The sequence below is a fragment of the Thalassophryne amazonica genome, chromosome 15 (assembly GCF_902500255.1).
Source record: "Thalassophryne amazonica chromosome 15, fThaAma1.1, whole genome shotgun sequence".
Lineage (NCBI taxonomy): Eukaryota > Metazoa > Chordata > Actinopteri > Batrachoidiformes > Batrachoididae > Thalassophryne > Thalassophryne amazonica.
In genome coordinates this window covers 52,566,042-52,588,708 of record NC_047117.1, presented here as the reverse complement: position 1 = coordinate 52,588,708, position 22,667 = coordinate 52,566,042, and the positions used below count along the sequence as shown (strand labels likewise).

General features: G+C 38.9%; 1 protein-coding gene and 1 long non-coding RNA gene across 2 annotated transcripts in view; both read left to right on the top strand.

Moving 5' to 3' along the window:
• Nucleotides 1-621: 621 nt before the first annotated feature.
• On the top strand, nucleotides 622-10,967 carry LOC117526522. Its single transcript, XR_004565317.1, has 2 exons — nucleotides 622-764; nucleotides 10,640-10,967. It is a non-coding gene; the product is annotated as an uncharacterized LOC117526522 (long non-coding RNA).
• Nucleotides 10,968-19,515: 8,548 nt separating this feature from the next.
• The window catches only part of stra6l (STRA6-like), a 32,770-nt gene continuing 29,618 nt past the window's right edge, over nucleotides 19,516-22,667 (top strand). The window contains exons 1-3 of the mRNA XM_034189122.1: nucleotides 19,516-19,584; nucleotides 19,934-20,003; nucleotides 21,143-21,243. Coding sequence (XP_034045013.1) covers nucleotides 19,556-19,584; nucleotides 19,934-20,003; nucleotides 21,143-21,243 — 200 coding nt within the window. The 5' untranslated portion in view covers nucleotides 19,516-19,555. The remainder of the gene's footprint in view (nucleotides 19,585-19,933; nucleotides 20,004-21,142; nucleotides 21,244-22,667) is intronic.

Sequence of the window (22,667 nt, the reverse complement as noted above, 5' to 3'; positions counted from 1 at the left end):
CTCCCAAGACGACGATCTCACCCGTCTGGTCACAAGGTCGAGTCTCTGGCAAATACACACTGTGCACTCCAGTCTTAAATGCCAACATGTTCCAATCCATCCAGATGCACCACAGCTGTGAGTCCTGACGAGTCGCAGGTGATCAGGATGAGGTCCTGACAGCCTCAGCAACACAGCCACTCAGTCCCAAACGCACGCCACCTGGGAGGAAAACCAAAAGACAGAAACAAACCGGCAGCCAGGCCCCCCCAGCCATATAACAGTAGGCATCTAAAAATGCTCATAACCATTTTCTAGAAAAATGGTGCAATTTGGTGCATTCCTGTGCTTTTTAACAGACGGGAATGCACCAAATTGCACCATTTTTTCTAGAAAATGGTGCAATTTGGTCCCCCAGGCTCCCCAATGCAATCGTGCTCCCCCAACTTTAAAAAGGGTTCTGGCTCCCAGGTGTGATCGAAGGTATACATGATTTAGACCTGGTTTGACTACGCATTAGAAATTTGGTGTTTGCATTAATAAAAAAGAATATAACAGGGGGGTCTTCAATATGGCAAGTACCTTGGGCCCAGAATTTGGTGCTACGCCCCTGCAGCCAGCCAATTGTTGATCTGTGTCTACCAGCTGCTTGCACTCACACAAACACTCTTATCAGCACTGATAATAACAGACACGCACCCAAGTTCTCTTTATTTCCACGTCCATCGTCAACATGGCTGCAAAACTTCTTTTTCTGGGACTCCTGGTTGTTGCTGTGTTTGCAGGTAAAACGAGAAATAACAAAATAATTTTATAAAGAAAATAAAAAGAAAGAAATATTCTTATAAACTTAGTTGATTGTTACAAGCCAGAAAAAGGTAATAACTTTAGTGAGGTGGTTTTGTGTTATCATGTGAAGGTACGGTGCATCTGAAAAGTATTCAGTTTTTCCACATTTTGTAATGTTACAGCCTTATTGCAAAATGAATGCAATTCATTTTTTCCTGAGAATTCTATAGACAACACCCCATAATGACAGTATGAAAAACTTTTTAAAATTTTTTACAACTGTATTAAAAAGATAAAAACTATGAAATCACATGTACATAAGTATTCACAGGCTTTGCCATGAAGCTCAAAATTGAATTCAGGTGCATCCTGTTTCCACTGATCATACTTGAAATGTTTCTACAGCTTAATTGGAGTGCACCTAGGGTAAATTCAGTTGACTGGACATGATTTAGAAAGGCACACACCTTTCTACATATAAGGTCTGACAGTTGACAGTGCATGTCAGAGCACAAACCAAGCATGAAGTCAAAGGAATTGTCTGTCGACTTCTGAGACAGGAATGTCTCAAGGTATAAATCTGGGGAAGGGTACGGAAACATTTCTGCTTTGAAGGTCCCAATGAACACAGTGGCCTCCATCATCTGTAAATGGAAGGAGTTCAGATCCAGCACATCTAAACTGAGTGATCGGGGGTAAAGACTGTAGTCATGGAGGAGACCAAGAAGCCGATGGTCAATCTATTAGAGCTCCAACATCCCTCTGGGGAGAGAGGAGAAGCTATTTGGAGGAAACCAGACACCATTCTTACAGTGAAGCATGGTGGTGGCAGCATCATGCTGTGTGGATGTTTTTCAGCAACAGGAACTAGGAGGCTAGTCAGGATTGAGGGTAAGATGAATGCAGCAATGTACAGAGGCATCCTGGATGAAAACCTGCTCCAGAGCACTCTTGACCTCAGACTGGAGTGATGGTTCATCGTTCAGCAGGACAATGACCCTAAGCACACAGCCAAGATATCAAAGGAGTGAAGGAGTGGCCTCAGGACAACTCTGTGAATGTCCTTGAGTGGCCCAGCCAGAGCCTAGACCTGAATCCGATTAAGCATCTCTGGAGAGATCTGAAAATGATTGTGCACCGATGTGCCCCATCCCACCTGATGGAGCTTGAGAGGTGCTGCAAAGAGGAATGGGCAAAAACTGCCCAAAGATGGGTGCCCCAAGCTTGTGCCATCATGTTCATGAAGACTTGAAGCTGTAATTGATGCCAAAAGTCAAAATCAACCAAGTATTGAGCAAAGGCTGTGAATACAAATGTATGTGTGTGTTTTTTTTTCATCCTTGACAAAAATGCAAAATTTTCAAAAAAAAAAAATATTTTTTCATATTGTCATTATGGGATGTTGTGAGTAGAATTTTGAGGGAAAAATGATTTTAATCTATGTTGGAATAAGGCTGTAACATAAAAGATAAAGTGCAGTGCCTTGAGTACTTTCCTGATGCACCGTATTTACAGATTCAAAGTCCACTTTGAGGCGGTAACTCTTTTTTTGCTCTAAGAAATCAAATCAAATCAAAATCAAATCAATTTTATTTATATAGCACCAAATCACAACAAACAGCTGCCCCAAGGCACTTTATATTGTAAGGCAAAGCCGAGTAGTGCATACAGACCAAAAAGAGAAAGAAAGAAAATTCTATTCTAGAATTAACAGGAAGCCAATGAAGAGAGGCCAATATGGGTGAGATATGCTCTCTCCTTCTAGTCCCTGTCAGTACTCTAGCTGCAGCATTTTGAATTAACTGAAGGCTTTTCAGGGAACTTTTAGGACAACCTGATAATAATGAATTACAATAGTCCAGCCTAGAGGAAATAAATGCATGAATTAGTTTTTCAGCATCACTCAGAGAAGACCTTTCTAATTTTAGAGATATTGAGCAAATGCAAAAAAGCAGTCCTACAAAAAATGATGGAAATGGATTGTTGGGCAAAGGGACTAATATCAAAATTTTATAAACACCTGATTGATGAATGCACCGAAACATCTGTAAAAAAAACTGGAGGCTTGGAGGGAGGACTTTGGTACTGACATTTCATTAGAGATGTGGCAGGAAACATGTAAAAAAGCACAAACACAGACTATTAATACACGCCTGAATCTGCTGCAGTACAACTGGCTGATGAGAACATACATAACTCCAGAAAAGCTAAATCAATATAATTGTGCTATTCCTGACACATGCACCAAGTGCAACGTGGAAAAAGGTACATTCTTCCATTGTGTTTGGCAATGTACAGAAATACAAATATTTTGGCGGGAAGTGACAATCCACATTCAAAGTATATTAAGTGTCCAGATTCCATTTACTCCAGTTTTTTTTTATTTTTGGCATTTGTCCAGAGGCAATAAAATTCAAGAAAAGTCAGAAAATGTTTCTAGATTTGTGTATATTATTAGCAAAAAGACTGGTAGCAATTTGTTGGAAAGATATTAAGCGTCCAAGTATAGGGAGATGGATTTCTGAATTGGCTACTACACTCCATTTAGAAAAGATCTCTTATACAATCAGACATAAACAAAACCAATTCTACAAAATTTGGGACCCATTCATTAAAAATATTACAACAAAAGATTTAACAAACATAATGGAAGAAGCAGAATAGACCTTTATTATTATCTATTTTTTTTTATTTACTCTGTGGACCTCAAAAATGAAACTCTTTTATGTTTAATGTACTCTACTTTAAAGAAATAGTATTTAGATCCCCAAGTGTAAATATCTGAATGCAAGCCATGTTTCATATGTGTTAAATGTTTGCAAATGTTCTTTTTGCCTTAAATGAAAAATTCAATAAAAATATTGTTGGCAAAAAAAAAAAAAGCAGTCCTACATATTTGTTTAATATGCGCATTGAATGACATATCCTGATCAAAAATGGCTCCAAGATTTCTCACAGTATTACTAGAGGTCAGGGTAATGCCATCCAGAGTAAGGATCTGGTTAGACACCATGTTTCTAAGATTTGTGGGGCCAAGTACAATAACTTCAGTTTTATCTGAGTGTAAAAGCAGGAAATTAGAGGTCATCCATGTCTTTATGTCTGTAAGACAATCCTGCAGTTTAGCTAATTGGTGTGTGTCCTCTGGCTTCATGGATAGATAAAGCTGGGTGTCATTTGCGTAACAATGAAAATTCAAGCAATGCTGTCTAATAATACTGCCTAAGGGAAACATGTATAAAGTGAATAAACTTGGTCCTAGCACAGAACCTTGTGGAACTCCATAATTAACCTTAGTCTGTGAAGAAGATTCCCCATTTACATGAACAAATTGTAATCTATTAGATAAATATGATTCAAACCACCGCAGCGCAGTGCCTTTAATACCTATGGCATGCTCTAATCTCTGTAATAAAATTTTATGGTCAACAGTATCAAAAGCAGCACTGAGGTCTAACAGAACAAGCACAGAGATGAGTCCACTGTCTGAGGCCATAAGAAGATCATTTGTAACCTTCACTAATGCAGTTTCTGTACTATGATGAATTCTAAAACCTGACTGAAACTCTTCAAATAGACCATTCCTCTGCAGATGATCAGTTAGCTGTTTCACAACTACCCTTTCAAGAATTTTTGAGAGAAAAGGAAGGTTGGAGATTGGCCTATAATTAGCTAAGAAAGCTGGGTCAAGTGATGGCTTTTTAAGTAATGGTTTAATTACTGCCACCTTAAAAGTCTGTGGTACATAGCCAACTAATAAAGATAGATTGATCATATTTAAGATCGAAGCATTAATTAATGGTAGGGCTTCCTTGAGCAGCCTGGTAGGAATGGGGTCTAATAGACATGTTTATGGTTTGGAGGAAGTAACTAATGAAAATAACTCAGACAGAACAATCGGAGAGAAAGAGTCTAACCAAATACCGGCATCACTGAAAGCAGCCAAAGATAACGATATGTCTTTGGGATGGTTATGAGTAATTTTTTCTCTAATAGTTAAAATTTTATTAGCAAAGAAAGTCATGAAGTCATTACTAGTTAAAGTTAAAGGAATACTCGGCTCAATAGAGCTCTGACTCTGTCAGCCTGGCTACAGTGCTGAAAAGAAACCTTAGGTTGTTCTTATTTTCTTCAATTAGTGATGAGTAGTAAGATGTCCTAGCTTTACGGAGGGCTTTTTTATAGAGCAACAGACTCTTTTTCCAGGCTAAGTGAAGATCTTCTAAATTAGTGAGACGCCATTTCCTCTCCAACTTATGGGTTATCTGCTTTAAGCTGTGAGTTTGTGAGTTATACCACGGAGTCAAGCTCTTCGGATTTAAGGCTCTCTTTTTCAGAGGAGCTACAGCATCCAAAGTTGTCTTCAATGAGGATGTAAAACTATTGACGAGATAATCTATCTCAGTCACAGAGTTTAGGTAGCTACTCTGCACTGTGTTGGTATATGGCATTGGAGAACATAAAGAAGGAATCATATCCTTAAACCTAGTTACAGCGCTTTCTGAAAGACTTCTACTGTAATGAAACTTATTCCCCACTGCTGGGTAGTCCATCAGAGTAAATGTAAATGTTATTAAGAAATGATCAGACAGAAGGGGGTTTTCAGGGAATACTGTTAAGTCTTCAATTTCCATACCATAAGTCAGAACAAGATCTAAGATATGATTAAAGTTCTCTCCCTCAGCTCCAACCAGGCTGAGGGAGCCTGGTTTTAACGTGGATGTTAAAATCGGCCACTATAATTATCGTATCTGAGCTAAGCACTAAGTCAGATAAAAGGTCCGAAAATTCAGAGAAACTCACAGTAACGACCAGGTGGATGATAGATAACAACAAATAAAACTGGTTTTTGGGACTTCCAATTTGGATGGACAAGACTAAGAGTCAAGCTTTCAAATAAATTAAAGCTCTGTCTGGGTTTTTGATTAATTAATAAGCTGGAGTGGAAGATTGCTGCTAATCCTCCCCCTCGGCCCGTGCTAGGAGCATTCTGGCAGTTAGTGTGACTCGGGGGTGTTGACTCATTTAAACTAACATATTCATCCTGCTGTAACCAGGTTTCTGTAAGGCAGAATAAATCAATATGTTGATCAATTATTATATCATTTACTAACAGGGACTTAGAAGAGAGAGACCTAATGTTTAATAGACCACATTTAACTGTTTTAGTCTGTGGTGCAGTTGAAGGTGCTATATTATTTTTTCTTTTTGAATTTTTATGCTTAAATAGATTTTTAGTGGTTATTGGTGGTCTGGGAGCAGGCACCGTCTCTATGGGGATGGGGTAATGAGGGGATGGCAGAAAACATTTACAAATTACATGTTCACATATCACATCATGTAAAATTACTTTCGCCTGCTCCTGATGTCTTATATGATAGTAAATAATAAATTGGAAAAGTGTTTTTAATTCGTTGGTTGATCTCATCTGAATATCTGATTATGATACTTACATGGGATCAGCCAAGGAATACAAAATTAATCAGAATCAAAATCAAATTTCTTGCCAAGTAAGTTCTCACATAAAGGAATTTGATCTGGTCTCATTGGTGCAAAAACAACAATAAAAAGAAAAGGAAAAACTACTTCTGTAAGAAATAAATGAGTCAAATAGACAAATAGGCAAAACTATGTTCACTGTAAAATAAATATAACATAGTAGAATGGGGCTGTGCAAGGCATGCAGATGTACAGTACCTTTCAGTGCAGGGATAATCAATCTGTACTTTGTGGGAGTCGGGGGAGGCAGGGTAAATGGGGGTCACTGCCATTATTTATAAGCTGTGGATCGAAAGAAGCTGTTTTTGTGTCTTGAGGTTTTAGTCCTCATGGTCCTCAGCCATCTGACACACATGAACATCCAACACCACTCCCTTGGCACTTAAAAAATGTGTGGGTGACAAAAAGCTTGTGTCCTGGGTGAGAGGGATTGACCACTGCCTTCCTTGCTCACCTCAGGGCCCTGGAGGTGTACAGGGCCTGTAGGGATGGCAGTCACCTTCTCTGCTGTGTGGATGATACACTGCTTAGCAGTGGCAGCAGCATACCAGACGGTGATGTAGGACGAAATGATGGACTCGATGGTAGTGTAGAAGTTCACCATCATTGTTTTTGACAGGTTGAACTTCCTTAGCTGCCACAGAAAGTACATCCTCATGATTCTTTAGAAAAGCGATTCCAGACATTTTACAGTAATTTTAGAGGAAAAGTTGAATAATACATTTCTCAGAACTGTATATCATACTACATATTTACAAAACCAATACACATGTCACATTCCATTTTCACAGCCATTTTTCTTGAGACAAGTCAAGGGATGGATACATGAACATTTGCAAGTCACTGAATAAGTCACTGACTTCAGTCATTAAGAAATACAAACAGTATGGTACTGTTTTATGGAAGTACAAGTACACAGTTCTGAAAAACTGAGTGACCATGCTGGCAGGAGACTCATGAGGGAAGCCAACAACATTTTCATATGTGGATATTGACCCATTATTATATTTCAGATATTTAGATCTTGGCCTGTTCAAAACAAGCATAGTGCTGGTGTTTATTAAGCCGCTGACAAATAAACGGCTGAAGGTGGGAAAAAAACAGGAACTGAAAGAGTGGGGGCAATAAAGCTGAAATTTACATGATTACATGTTTGGGAATTAAAAGATAACAGTTGTGAATTCATTAACATGAGTGAAAAATGACACCCAATGTTCCTATGTGTATGATATGAACATGAGTGACTTTTGCTGCTGAGAAAATGATTTCAAGATGTCTGTTAAACTTTGGCCAGGAATCAGTGTGAAGTGTCAGGGTTTATGGCCCCTTCAGACATAACACGATTGAAGCCGAGGAACTGTTTAGCCACATACTTGCTGATGGTGAAGAAATGCAATTTTAGGAAGTGATGCTGTCACTGTTTGGTGGCACGGAACAACAGAGTTGTTTTTTGAATTATGCATTTATGTGCTGAACCAAGACATAAGAAGTTAACGAAACAGTAAGCTCAGTATGTTGTTTTTGAGATAATGATTTGGTAACATTTTATTTACAGAAGGTAAAGTAATGAGATCCCTGTTTGTCATGATATCCAAAGTCCAAGAAAGGCATAAACAGCACAAAGAAGATAAGAGCGGGAAAACGTGTCACCACATGATGTTATATAATCAAAGGGTTCAATCTGTACAAATAAGGGTTTTTGATTTTAAAGTAAATGATCCACTTTGAGTGTAATGTACACTGTAAGAAATAAAATGTTGAATTTAATTGATAAAGTTAAGGTAACTTTTTCCACATAACATTGTCAATTAAGTGCAAAACAATATTGTAGCTGAAATTAATTCAATCAAATGAAACATTATTACTTAAATCCCTAAAATTAACAATTGCAATTATATTGAAAACAATAGTATTAATTACATTTAAAACCCCTGTGTTTCATTTCTTAGAGTGATGGTTGTTGAAATGCACTACCAAATAAGATATTGTTAAAAAAAAAAACTCAGTCTGGTGTAAAAAAAAAAAGAAAAAGAAAAAGAAAGAGAAAAAGAAAAAAATGAACAAGGTTTAAAACACCTCCTTTTTAGGGGAATAGAGCAGAAGATAATATTTAAAGAGGAATCCTTCAAATTGTGATGCAACTACAGAACTCCTTAGACATTACTCGAGTGGCAACAGGTAGGGATCAAATTACACAGGGGTCAAAATTTAAAAATGCTCCAATCATATTGAAAAGTGTACCAGATTATTTGTCTGAACATAAAGATTCCAAAAAGGTATAGTTTAGATCGAAGCAACTTTAACTTTAGACACCTGTACTGTTGTGTGGGCCGCCAGAAGAGGAGGTACTGCTGGCCCACCACCAGAGGGCGCCCTGCCTGAAGTGCGGGCTTCAGGCACGAGAGGGCGCTGCCGCCACGGACACAGCCGGAGTGACAGCTGTCACTCATTATTTCCTGACAGCTGTCACTCATTCTTCATCATCTCACTCCATAAAACCCAGACGTCATCTCCACCTCATCGCCGAGATATCGTACTTCTATGGAGGTAACTTTCTCTGCCTGTATTGATTGATTCCAAGAGCTATTGTGTTGCAGCTGTCTAACCAGAGGACCGGCGTGGGTCGCGACTGTTTCGTCCTACTTCCCATCAGATAAGTGGATACACAGACGCTGCACGAGTGTGTGTTAGAGGTGGAGGTGGCATTCCCACCGTTGTTGTTACTGGGTGTACACACACCCACACTTGACTGTCTTTGTTCTTCGCCAGCAGTACCAGATCCGACAGTCGGGGACGGTGATCACCTGGGAATTCGGGACTTGGCGGCTCCAGTATTCACCAGGTTCGGTGGCGGCGGAAATCGTGTGGTTCCGGCTCTTCTCAGGACAGACGTCTTCTATCCTCGAGCCTGCCCACACGTCACCTTTGTGGATTGACTGTTATCAGATTCTGAAATTGTCTGTATATTCGTTGGGCACCTTCACAACATTAAATTGTTACTTTTTTGGCTCATCTATTGACCGTTCATTTGCGCCCCCTGTTGTGGGTCCGTGTCACTACACTTTCACAACATGTACAAACTGAAATTGACCTTTGTCACCATTCTTGGTGTTTTTACACAATAACTCCATAACATTCAGTCACAGATTTAGATCAAATTAAATTAAATTAAAGAATTAAATTATTTTATGGAGAGAAATTAAATTTTTGACAAATTAACTAATCCACAGTTTTAACCATTTTAATAATTTTAAACAAAGTTCATTGATTTATTAAATCAGCATATTAAACCTTGAAACATTTCAGACTATTTTGGTTTGCCTTAAATAGTGTGGTATTTGTGAGCTTAATAATTTTCTGATTGATTTTTGATATAATTTGGATGATTCAGAAATACATTTACTAATCATTGTTACTTGTTTTGCTAATCATTTTACTCTGATTCTTTTATTACTTTAAAACATTTTTTCCTAGTTTTGACAACTTCTCACTTGCTCGATGCTATGTAGTTAAGGCAGTCAGGCCTGTAATTAAGTCTCCTGTCAAATTATGTGAACTTGACAGGAAAGGGTTGACAAGGGTTTGAATCATATTCATTAAAAGCCTCTCCTTGTTGATGTAAAATAAAATAGGGTTTGGTGCTTGTCCCAGGTCACATCTGTGAAGGTTCTGAAGAGTTATATTTAGACCCTGAATAACAATACTTCCCTGGATATGCCACACACGTGAGGTGGAATGGATTATCTCCACAAAAGAGAAATGTTCACGAACACAGATTTAGACAGATTTGTGAACAATATTTTACAGAAATAGGTTTTTTTGTGTATATAGAAAAAGTTTTAGATCTTTGAGTTCATCTCATCTCAAAAAATGGGAGCAAAAACAAGTGTTACATTTATACTTTTTGTTCAGTAGATACAGGCCAGTGCAGTTGTGAATAAAACTGAAAATAGGAAGATCTGAGCGATAGAAGACAGACAACTTGGTCTTTTCACTCCACAGCCTATATATTAATTAAAAGCGTGCTCTATAAATAATAGGTGAGCTGATTAATATTAAATAAATGATCCACTTTTGATAGTGAGAGTTGTAAAAATACATGAAGCGAAACAACACCCATAGCAGCTCTGAAAGAATTTTCGGGTTCTGTGGATATGAGTAAAGAAATTGGGAACTTGGATGTAACATCTGCCTTCTGCATCCTCATTCACAGCTTCATGTTGAGGTGAAGTAAAGAAGGATTGTAAAACAGGAAAACAGATTATATCTGGGCTTGGGTTTCACTGTGGTCTCATCATCGCTTTCATGTGTTTTTTTTTTTTTGTGGGGTGGTGGACATTTTTGACTCACAAATTGTCTTCATCTTTCACAGATCCTCAGGATCAGTCTGGATTCCCAAAACAGGTGAGACATTGTTTAACAGAAGTCCTTCCTGTTGCTTTAATTATTTAAATTATTAATCATAGGCCAGAATGATATAATGTTGCAAGTCCTCGTCTAATCACAATTTATTCACAATAAAAAAAACGAGCATTCATAGAACAGTGTTGGTGAATACTGCAAACACAATAGCAGCAAGAGAAAATTATTGTTGAGTTGATAACAAATCACAATCAAAAGAAGTGAGTAAAGTTTGTAAATATTTATTTACAGACTTGTACTTCTCATGATCATACAGACAACATCGGTCACCACAGAATTTGATGTTCATGTGATGACACAGTTGTGATGTCACATATACATTAGAATATGACATTGTATTTTATTATTTATATGCACTCCCAATCATCTTTCTAGTGTTTCTAGTATCAGGGTTACTGAGAAAAATAACCTCTTCAGGAAAACTCCAGTGTTCTTGCAAGTACAGGAACCCTGCTGTCTATGATGATGCAGTGGAAAGTCATTATTTTTGCCTGGTTGAAATCCAAAACATTTGACACCATGACAACCAATTCTGACCACATGACATCATAAAGAAATACCTAATATTCAACCATAATGGCATTATAAAAGTGACATAATAAAGGAAAATCTTGTGTCCTGACCACATGACATGTAAAAGGAACATCTAAGTTCTCATCCCATGATATCATGAAGAAAAGCTTAATATTCTATCCTGGGGATATCATAAAGGATACTCAATATTTTTGTTTTATTGCATCATTAAGGAAAACCTAACATTCTGGTCCCCAGACATCTGAAGGAAAAATCCAATGTTCTTGCTCATTACATCATACAGTAAAAGAAAATCCAATATTCTTGCCCTTTGACAATGCAGTAGAAGGTCAATATTTTTGATTTGTGACATCACAACAGAAAACCTAACACTCTGATACCATAACAGAAAACCTAACACTGATACCATAACAGTCAAAAGGAAAACATAATATTCAGACCTATGACACCAGAATGACATCATAAAGGAAAACCATATATTATGAGTCTGTAAAATTATAAAGAAAATCTAAGCTGTTGTCCCATGATTATATAGAGAAGACCTTAAAATTGTCCCCTAACTACATGAAAAGGAAACCTTGTATTTTTACTTTATTGCTGTTATGGATAAGACGCGGAGTGAGGAGCGGTCCAGTATCTGACTGAACCCAGCATGAAATAATCAGAAGCAGTTCCAAAAAGAAAACCCATTTATTTTTCTCCCCTTTGTGCTATACATAAAATACTAATTAAATAAAGTTCTGGTGAGGTGAAAAGGCGGTGCGCTCTCTCAGCGTCTCAACAGTTGGAGTCCGAACGTTCAGGACTCAGGAGTTCCGCCGACACCCCCCCAGGTGACTTTTTCCCAGAACTGTACTCTGCGAAGGAGGAACAGAGATGAGATTATTCAACACTATTACTACGAAATATTGTTTGGAGGCAAACTTATCAGCTACATGTTTAGGTCTGAATTCCAACTTAATTCAAGGAGGCTGCTGCTCACAGCTAGTGGAGGATCATTAATCCGCATGCCACTGCCGTGAGGAGCACGCCAGGCACTTTCCACCAATAATTACTTATAGCTGCGTATAAGACGCCAATTTACATTCACGGATAAACTTTTCAGAATATTCACCTCTGCCGTGTGCTGACAACGTTTGTCTCTCACCCTCGTCCTCCTTCACAGGCGCGATGAAACGGCCCTCAGCGTCCCCACACGGTCGTCACAAGGTCGTATTCTCCGGAAATCTTATCCAACTCACTGCTGGTTTAAATGTAGTTCTTCATCACTACAATGGTACCAGCTGGAAGTCCTCAGATCTGCACGTGAACATCACAGGTGTCGTGGATTGTCCTGATAGAGAGCCGCACGAGAATGCAACAGGTGCAGCCAATCATCGTAACAGAGGAGAGAGACTCTTCTGCAGCACATTTTCCTCAGAGAACAGCCCCAAATCACCTGGGAAGGAAAATAAACACAAAACAACCCAACCTTGTCCAGCCAAACCCCCCCCCCCCCCAACACACAACAATTGCATCATAAAGGAACACATTCAGGGCTCCTGACATCTGATGGAAAACCTAATGTTCTTGCCCTGTGACATCTTACAATAAGCAAAAAGGTGACACCATAAAGGAAAACCTAACATTCTGGCTCATGACATTATGAGGGGAGACTTAATATTTTAGGTTATGACATCAGAATCATCAAGATCAAAGATTATCAGTCATGGTCAAAGTTGAGTGAACAGACTCAGAAACATGGATCTCTAATCAAAGACGAGTTATCAGAAATAAACTCCTTACGTTGCAGCAGAAATTTGTACAAAGATTAGTTGAATGAAAATGATCACTTGACTTTCATCTTTCTCTGTATTATTAGGGGCTCATTAAAAAAAAAAAAATTAAAAAAGTGGTAAAGGAAGTTGGGTTGGAGGCCTGATCTTTTTCCAGTTTTCCAAACTGGGGTTTGACATGGTTTTGAGGTTTTGCTGATGAATGCATTGCATCATACGAGGGCTGTCAATAAAGTATAGGTCCTTTTTATTTTTTTCAAAAACTATATGGATTTCATTCATATGTTTTTACGTCAGACATGCTTGAACCCTCATGCGCATGCGTGAGTTTTTCCACGCCTGTCGGTGACGTCATTCGTCTGTGAGCACTCCTTGTGGGAGGAGTCGTCCAGCCCCTCGTCGGAATTCCTTTGTCTGAGAAGTTGCTGAGAGACTGGCACTTTGTTTGATCAAAATTTTTTCTAAACCTGTGAGACACATCGAAGTGGACACGGTTCGAAAAATTAAGCTGGTTTTCGGTGAAAATTTTAACGGCTGATGAGAGATTTTGAGGTGATACTGTCACTTTAAGGACTTCCCACAGTGCGAGACGTCGTGCAGCACTCTCAGGCGCCATCGTCAGCCTGTTTCAAGCTGAAAACCTCCACATTTCAGGCTCTATTGATCCAGAACGTCGTGAGAGAACAGAGAAGTTTCAGAAGAAGTCGGTTTCAGCATTTTATCCGGATATTCCACTGTTAAAGGAGATTTTTTTAATGAAAGACGTGCGGACGGGTCAGCGCGTTGGGACGCAGCCGGCACGGTGCGGTGGCACAGGAAAAACACCTCCATGTTGATAACCATTTGTAAAATCCAGGCGGCTTTTGATGGCTTTCAGTGGAGTGAGTGTATGAGAAATTGTTTAACAGCTGGACATGTTCCAACTTGTCCTTAAGGCTTCCAACAGAGGTGTTTTTCCTGTGGCGGAGCGTCGCAGCGGCTGCGAGCCGATGCTGCAATCCGTCCGCATGTCTTTCATTAAAAAAATCTCCTTTAACAGTGGAATATCCGGATAAAATGCTGAAACCGACTTCTTCTGAAACTTCTCTGTTCTCTCACGACGTCCTGGATCAATAGAGCCTGAAATGTGGAGGTTTTCAGCTTGAAACAGGCTGACGACGGCGCCTGAGAGTGCTGCGCGACGTCTCGCACCGTGGGAAGTCCTTAAAGCGACAGTATCACCTCAAAATCTCTCATCAGCCGTTAAAATTTTCACCGAAAACCATCTTAATTTTTCGAACCGTGTCCACTTCGATGTGTCTCACAGGTTTAGAAAAAATTTTGATCAAACAAAGCGCCAGTCTCTCAGCAACTTCTCAGACAAAGGAATTCTGACGAGGGGCTGGACGACTCCTCCCACAAGGAGTGCTCACAGGCGAATGACGTCACCGACAGGCGTGGAAAAACTCACGCATGCGCATGAGGGTTCAAGCATGTCTGACGTAAAAACATATGAATGAAATCCATATAGTTTTTGAAAAAAATAAAAAGGACCTATACTTTATTGACAGACCTCATATATGTGTGTTTACTGTTTATTTTGACAGCCGTCTTGTCCTGAGTCAGACGTGTCTGCCTGCCCAATGAACTATCTTCCTGTGTGCGGTACTGATAAAACACTCTATCCCAACGAGTGTGCCTTATGTGTTGCAAGAAAGTGAGTACATCCAGCTGATACACTCTTATGGTTTCACATGTGACAAGTTCACTTTAAGAGGAGAGTCTCCCTCTTGTGGCCAGTCCGTATAGTGCAAAAGAAAATATTACAGGAAAAAAAACATTACTATTTAAAAAAAAAAAAAAGAAGCACAAACCACTTTCTATTTTTGAATGAATGAACAAATGACAATGAATGAATTTATTCGGCATACACAGGTCCAGAACAACAACAACAAAAAAAACTTAAAATGAAAGAGAAATAAAACAGTCCAACAATGCACCCATGTACCTGAAAGGGTGGAGGTAGAAGCAAAAGCTTGTAAACGCCTACCCCTTTAACCAAAATTAAAAATGATACATATGTATATAAAATTATACACATGCCCATCATAACTACTTCAAAGTATACACTGATCCATGAATCTGAATTTTAAAAAAGCACAAACATGCAAGCAGCAGTGCACAACAGAATCAGAACACAATCAATCACAACATAACAGAATCAATAAACCTAATTTAACATGCCATAGCAAGTAATCAAATAATTTTTATTGAGCCTTTTAAAACCAACCAAACTTTTATATTATCTGGGCAGTTATTCCAAATATTTACACCTTTAACAGAAATAAAAAGATTTTTTTGCAGTAGTTTGAATCTTTGATTTCTGAAATAGTAATGTTCCTTGTAAATTGTAACTTTGTAAAGATTTGTTGGTGGTTCCCCAAACTTCAATACAGTAGGTCATGTATGGAACAAGTAATGAGTGATACAAAGTAACTAATGTGTTGGGGGGAGGAAGTCTTGTGCTTTATACAAAATGACAATGATCTTTGACATTTTAGATTTAACATAATTTATAGCTGTTTTCCAACTTAAATTATCGTCAGTAAAGACCCCAAGAAATTTAGCTTCATTAACAAGTTCAATTTCAACATCACTTATTCATAAATTTCTACATGTGTTGCTGGGCTTATTACCAAATATGATGCACTTTGTTTTACCAAAGTGAAGCAACAATTTGTTATAATCAAAGCATTCCTTAAACTTCTGTAGTTCCCTCTCCATCATGTTCATCAGCAAATGAAATACAACTCACGAACTTGAAAACCAAGCATATGTCATTAATATAAAAAGAAACAGCAAAGGCCGAAGGACTGAGCCCTGGGGCACCCCACAAGTGCACCCAAGTGAACATACTGATACCTATTGTATCAGTATGTACAAGTAGTTGGCTAGCCAAACATGTGCTAATCCTCTGATGCTATACTTCCATAATTTAACCAATACTACAGTATGATCAATAGTATTAAAATCTTTCTGTAAGTCGAAAAAAAACCCCTATACTCAATCAGTCAATCAATCAATTTTTTTTATATAGCGCCAAATCACAACAAACAGTTGCCCCAAGGTGCTTTATATTGTAAGGCAAGGCCATACAATAATTATGTAAAACCCCAACGGTCAAAACGACCCCCTGTGAGCAAGCACTTGGCTACAGTATACTGTATTGTTTGTTTTCATTTGCATTTGTGATATGTTCCAAAAAATCAATTACCACCAGTGAAGTGGTTTTACCCACATTGGCAAAATAATCATTGAAATGATCTACTATAACGTTCTTTTCTTTAGCCGCTGTATCAGTATTTGAGTAAAAATATGTTGGATAGTCTTGCACAACTTTTCTATTTTTGATGATTTCATTTAAGAGCTTCCATGTACCTTTGATGTTTATTTTTTTCCAACGAATCACTGTAATGCTGCCTTTTGCAAGATCGCACAATACTGGTTAACTTGTTTTTATATATCCTATATTTACTCTCAGCCTCAATTGTTCTACACTTTTGCTACAAAATTGCTTGTACAAAATTTTTTTCTTTTTGCATGCGTTCAGCAGTCCTTAGTGATCCAGGGTTTGTCAGTATTTCGCTTGTGTGCAACATTTGATATCATTGAACAATGTTTATCATACAACTTGAAGATAATGGAGATAAATGATTCATATGATTGGTCAATGTCTTCAGTATAGATGCCACGCCAGTGTTGGTGTGATAAATAATAAGATTGGCCATAGATTCCTCAGTTATTTTTCTTTTGAAATTTGGAGTGTCAATATGATCAACCTTATCACCTAAAGAATTGTAAACAACAAAAGCCGGCAAGTGATCACTGATGTCACTAATAAGTAATCCACCCGTTAAATTCCCAACAATAACATTTGTTAATATATTGTCAATGAGTGTTCATGTTTTCGTAGTAATCTTGGTTGGGTGTGTTATTGCTGGATATAATCTCATACAGAACACAGAATAGAGGAATTCCGCTTTATGTATATGGCCATGAGGATTTAGAAAATCTATGTTAAAGTCTCCACAAACAAATAAAAGCTTGTTGTTTTTAACTGAGCTGTACATCTCAGTCAATTTCTCCACAAAAATGTGTATATTCGACCCGGGAACTCTATAGATACAACTTATAATTATGTTTGTTGATTTTTCACAAATAATCTCCACAGTAACACACTCCATAACACCATCCAAAGAAAATTACATATTCGGAATAATTTCACAACAATGATTAGATCTGACATAAAGAGCCACACCACCACCTCGTTTATTTGCGCTATTTCTGACACAAAAAAAAAATCATAACCCTCAAACTGGACAGAATCAACACACTCTTCTTTTAACCACATCTCAGTAACTGCAATAACTGAAAAATATATATTAGTAGTCCTGGATTTTAGAAACATTCATAGAAAGCTGTTTTCTGTAAAACAGGTTGGGGTTTTTGTTACAATATACAGCTTTTTGAAACAATGTTGAATGAGACATTCTGGCTGATTTCAGTTTCCGCAGAATAAATAACCATCCTATATTTGTTTCTTCCCGACAGAGAAACCAAAGTGAACATTTTGATTGCCAAAGACGAGGATTGTCCACAGGCCTAGGTGATGATGCCATCATCAAGGAGACCAATCAAGCTCAAATGACAGCTGGATCACAACTGTGATCAATGCAATAACAAATAAACATCATCAATAAAACTCAACATTCCTGTGGTTTCTTTTTCATCCACGTACTGAGAGTGGCATCTTATCAAACAATGTGATATGATGCAGAGGCTACAGCGTGACTCAGGGATGGCATTTTTTATGCAAAGTTTTAGTTTGGTGCCATTCGAGTCTCTGTGATCTGATGCAATCTGATAAAGTTCTGTGTTCAATGTTGACATTTATTTTCTATGATAAATTAGAATTCCTCGTCAGGTTTTTGCTGCTGTACTTCTGAGCACTGGCGCCACCTCTGCTCAGCTTTTGTTCACCACTGGGGAGCAGCACTACATATAGTAGGTGAAAGTGGAGCACAGGAGGAACCCAGGAGAAGAAGCCAGCTGTTAAATAGCAAAGCATAACTTTCCAGTTTTGAACCTGTGTGACAGTGTGAACAATCTGTGGACTGTGAAGTTCAAATGGGTACATTTATCTTTTATCATTAACAGACATGTTGATTTTGTTGTTACTTTGCAATGATAAAATTTCCCGTGTCTGGCGGGAGCCTTGTGCCAAACTTTGAACTTTTATGAGGCCTTGAAGAACCAGTGTCGCCGACCCAACGGTCCCCTCTAAAAATCTGTCCGCCCTACCTTCAATGCTCATGTGTAATTTCTGACCATAAGTAGCGATTCACCGATTATCACCTCATTTCTGCTTAAAACTGCACTCCAGTCATCATCTGTCTCAGCGACAGATATGTGAAGCTTTTGTACAACAATCATTTCCACATAAATTCAGCATTTTTTCATAATAAAAGGCAGGTGACCGATCAGAGCGCCACAGCAGCACATCTGAGTCTGACATGATGCTGCTGCGCCTCTCATTTTAGAGCGTCAGTAGCAATTCACAGATTATCACCTCGTTTCTGCTTAAAACTGCTTCGTTTCTGCTTAAAACTGACTTTAGAATGATTTAAGAGGCTTTAATTTGTCATCTGATGGTTAATAACAACATTATTCCCTTTGATTGCTTTGTGTGTAGAGAGTCAGAGTCAGTCTCAGACGCATGCGCAGTGAAGGCAGGGCAGACCAATTTTTAGAGGCAGCTGTTCGTAGGCGACAATGGATATAGCAGCATAATAGTATCACTCCACTAATTTGTGATGTTAAAATCAAGCCTACGAGGTCTGTTAGAAAAGTATCCGACCTTTTTATTTTTTTCAAAAACCTGATGGATTTGAATCACTTGTGCTTGTATGAGCCAACATTGAACCTTTGTGCGCATGCATGAGTTTTTTTCACGCCTGTCGGTTGCGTCATTTGCTTGTAAGCAGCCTTTGTGTGAGGATGGGTGGAGTCTCTCAGCATTTTTTCTTTGCAAGGAAATGACGGAAGGTCTATGGGGTATTACACAGAAAAATTAAAGTTGCTTCTAGGATTGATCTGAAGCATCGAAGTTAATTACCACCTCATCACTTCAACCACAATATGTGCTCTTTTGGGTTGTTGGCTACAAGATAACAGCAGTCATTATTCTTGAGTTATTGCCTTGTACAACACCACTCCTCCACTCTTTTTTTTTCTGTACGCTGTTAACATCACAGACAACAATACATGTCAGTTCATTAGTATTCATGGAATTTGGTCAGTACAGCGTCTTATCTGTGTCAGATGTTTGCAGTCCTTACACTGGGGTCGATGTGTGGACAAAGTGTAACAGAGTAAAACACGGTTAGAGAGAACATGCGGTGTTGAATCACAAGGGCAAAGGTCAATGTGAGTCACATGGCCGAAACCAGGAAAAAGGAACTGTGTCAGCTCCAGTCACTTACAGAATCAGAGCTTGTCTGACTTCGCTGCACCAGCTCATGATGATAAGAAGCCAAGAAGAACAAGTGTAAGTACAACCTGTAAATACTAACTGTTACTTTCGCTAGTGTGCAATTAGTACAAGCGGTTTAAGACTAACAAATGTTTCAAATGAAGACAAAGCACAAGAGCACCAACACAAAGCACAAGAGCACCAAATCATGAACTCAGAGTGAAATAAAAACACTTTAATGAGCTCAGGGTTTATGATTAGCAGATACACATCAATTCACCCTATTGACATTTCAAAACCTGCAAAATCTTGTAAGTTCTCAGACAGATGGCTGTCACTGCAAGATGTATGTTATAATAATCAATTAAAATCAATTAAAATTACATTATAATTCATTTTGTTCATATTGTTGCTTTCTCTCCAGAGGATCAACAGATCAGTGCCACAATGGAATCTCCATGGAAATGTTCCTGCACTTTTCACTGATTCCAGCTGTAAGAACAAGTCTTTTGAGTGCAAACCCAAATGTGTTCAGTGTAAAACATAGATAGATAGATCATTTGCAAGTTGTATGAATATATAATCATGTCAACATGAAACAATCTGTTAAATATATTTAACCCTTATTATACCCTCGTAAGGATATAACAAGGGTCTTTGGAGTATGACCAACCAGTCTACATGTGTTTTGTGGACTTGGAAAAGTCATCTGACCACATTCCACAGGGTATCCTGTGGGGGGTGCTGCAGGTGTATGGGGTACTGCAATATGCGATCCAGTCTCTATATGACCAAATTAGGATCTGTGTCTGCATTCTCAGCGTTAACTCAGCTACATGGGGTGTGCAGCCAGTACATTCTGAGTGCCGGTCCCAAGCCTGGATAAATGAGGAGGGTTGCGTCAGGAAGGGCATCTGGTGTAAAACAAGCCAACGTAACTATGCAGACTAAGAATCAAATTTCCATACCGGATCGGTCAAGGCCCGGGTTAACAACATCCGCCACCGGTGCTGTTGCCCAACAGGATGCCGGTGGAAATTGGTCTACTGCTGGGCGAAGACAATGAAGAAGAGGAGGAGAATGTTTCCAGAAACAGCGGGAGAAGAAGAAAACTACAAGGGTAGAAATGAGAGTGGGGACTTTGGTTGGTGTGACAGAGGAAGATACAGAGGACAGGGTGAGATGGAAATGATTGATCTGCTGTGGCGACCCCTAACAGGAAGAGCCAAAAGACAAAGAAGAAGTCTGCATTCTCAGCATTACATCAGACCTGTTTCTGGTGGGAGCTGGATTCTGCCAGGGCTGTCCCTTGTCATCCTGTTTGTGATGTTCAAGGACAGGATTTCAAGGCACAGTCAGGGACCCAAGGGTGTCCAGTTTGGTGACCTCAGAGTTGGATCTCTGCTTTTTGAGGATGATGTGGTTCTGTTGGCTTCATCAGGCAGTGACCTCAATGTGACTTGAGCAGCTTTGAGGCTGAGTGTGATGTGACTTGGATGAGAATCTGCTCCTCGAAATCTGAGACCGTGGTCTTCTGTTGGAAAAGGGTGGCTTGTCCCCTCTGGGTCGGGGAGAGTTAATGTCCCTTGTTATTGTCCGAAGTGGAGGAGTTTAAGTATTTGTTACTTTACAGGTGCTGATTGCAGGAGTGCTGTCGTTCCTACAAAGACGTGCCCAGAGACTGGCCATCGATCACAGATGGCCTTTCCTGGGAAGACGATTTGCTATTGTTGTGTAAGTCACCTTCAGTCACAATAACAATGTCAACAAGTAGTAACACGAGTAAAAATTATTTTTTTACTTACCAACTGGACATACTTTGAAATCTTGGGAGAAGCACCAACACCAGTGAGCCTTAGAACTATATAGAACTTAAGGCCCTGTCACACCTTGACAATTTAGCCTGCATATGCTGACCATATTAAAAATGCTGGCATACACGGGCGTACGTCTAATAAATTAATGCAGCTATGCTTTAACACATTGATGATTTAACCAGCCTATACTGACAGTCCCATTTCCACCGAGTGGTTCGGGTCAGTACTCCGCGGTATTATACATGTTGGAACAGTCTGGCTTGGTTTGCATTTCCACTGCAGGCAGAACCCTTTGTTTGGCAGGTGGAACACTTAAATATTGACAAGAACGTCATCTAGCCGCGTATGATGTCACATGGCATCTCTGCTCCACACGGAGGCAAAACAGAGTAGTTATTACATTATTTTATTTTATTTTAGTCTTTGTGGATCATGGGATTCACAGTATTTTCATTGCATGTAGACAGAATCGACTGATGCCTGTGATAAATGCTGAGATGTTAACTCATTGAGTGCCAGCCATTTTCAAAGTTCAGAACATCCCAGTGCCAGGATTTCTTCAGCATTTGAGTGTTTTTTCAAGACCCATAGAAAATTGAGTTCTGTGTCCATGTCAACAACAAACATACCACAACAAAAGAGAAGAAAAGAAAGTGGCTCGATGACACGTCTTTGGCGCGGGGCGTTACTATCAGAAAAGACGCATTTTAGAGTCAGTGGCATCGAATGAGTTAATGAATGAGGCACTGTGCCGGCTTCAGGCTGAGATACAAAAACACAGAGGAACTTGTTTCTTCAGCCACGACAAGGAGTTAAAGTATTTTCAGACGTCCTTTTCCAAAATCAGGATATTTTATGTGGATACGTGTTCGTCAGGCTGTGATGATAAATCCCACTGAAACAAACAAGTAACATAAGACTTTATATTTACTCCATGTGTGAGTGGTTTTAATATTTGAAACAGTTTGTTTGCATGAGGACTGAAGCTTTCAGCCAATGAAAGGACAGCATTAATGGATGTATTTCAACTGAGTAAATTACAAGAAACATGTGTCAACAATCCCATAACTTACCTACAACTTATGTCCCACATGTGTGGGACGTATGAGAAATACACTGGCATATGTCAAAAATATTGTGCATGCCCAAAATTTTTCAAGGCGCTCAACATATTATGATCTATATCAGCGTGCTTCAATGTGCTCTTACACAAAACTTACTCATAACATCAATCAATCAATTCAATCAATTTTTTTATATAGCGCCAAATCACAACAAACAGTTGCCCCAAGGCGCTTTATATTGTAAGGCAAGGCCATACAATAATTATGTAAAACCCCA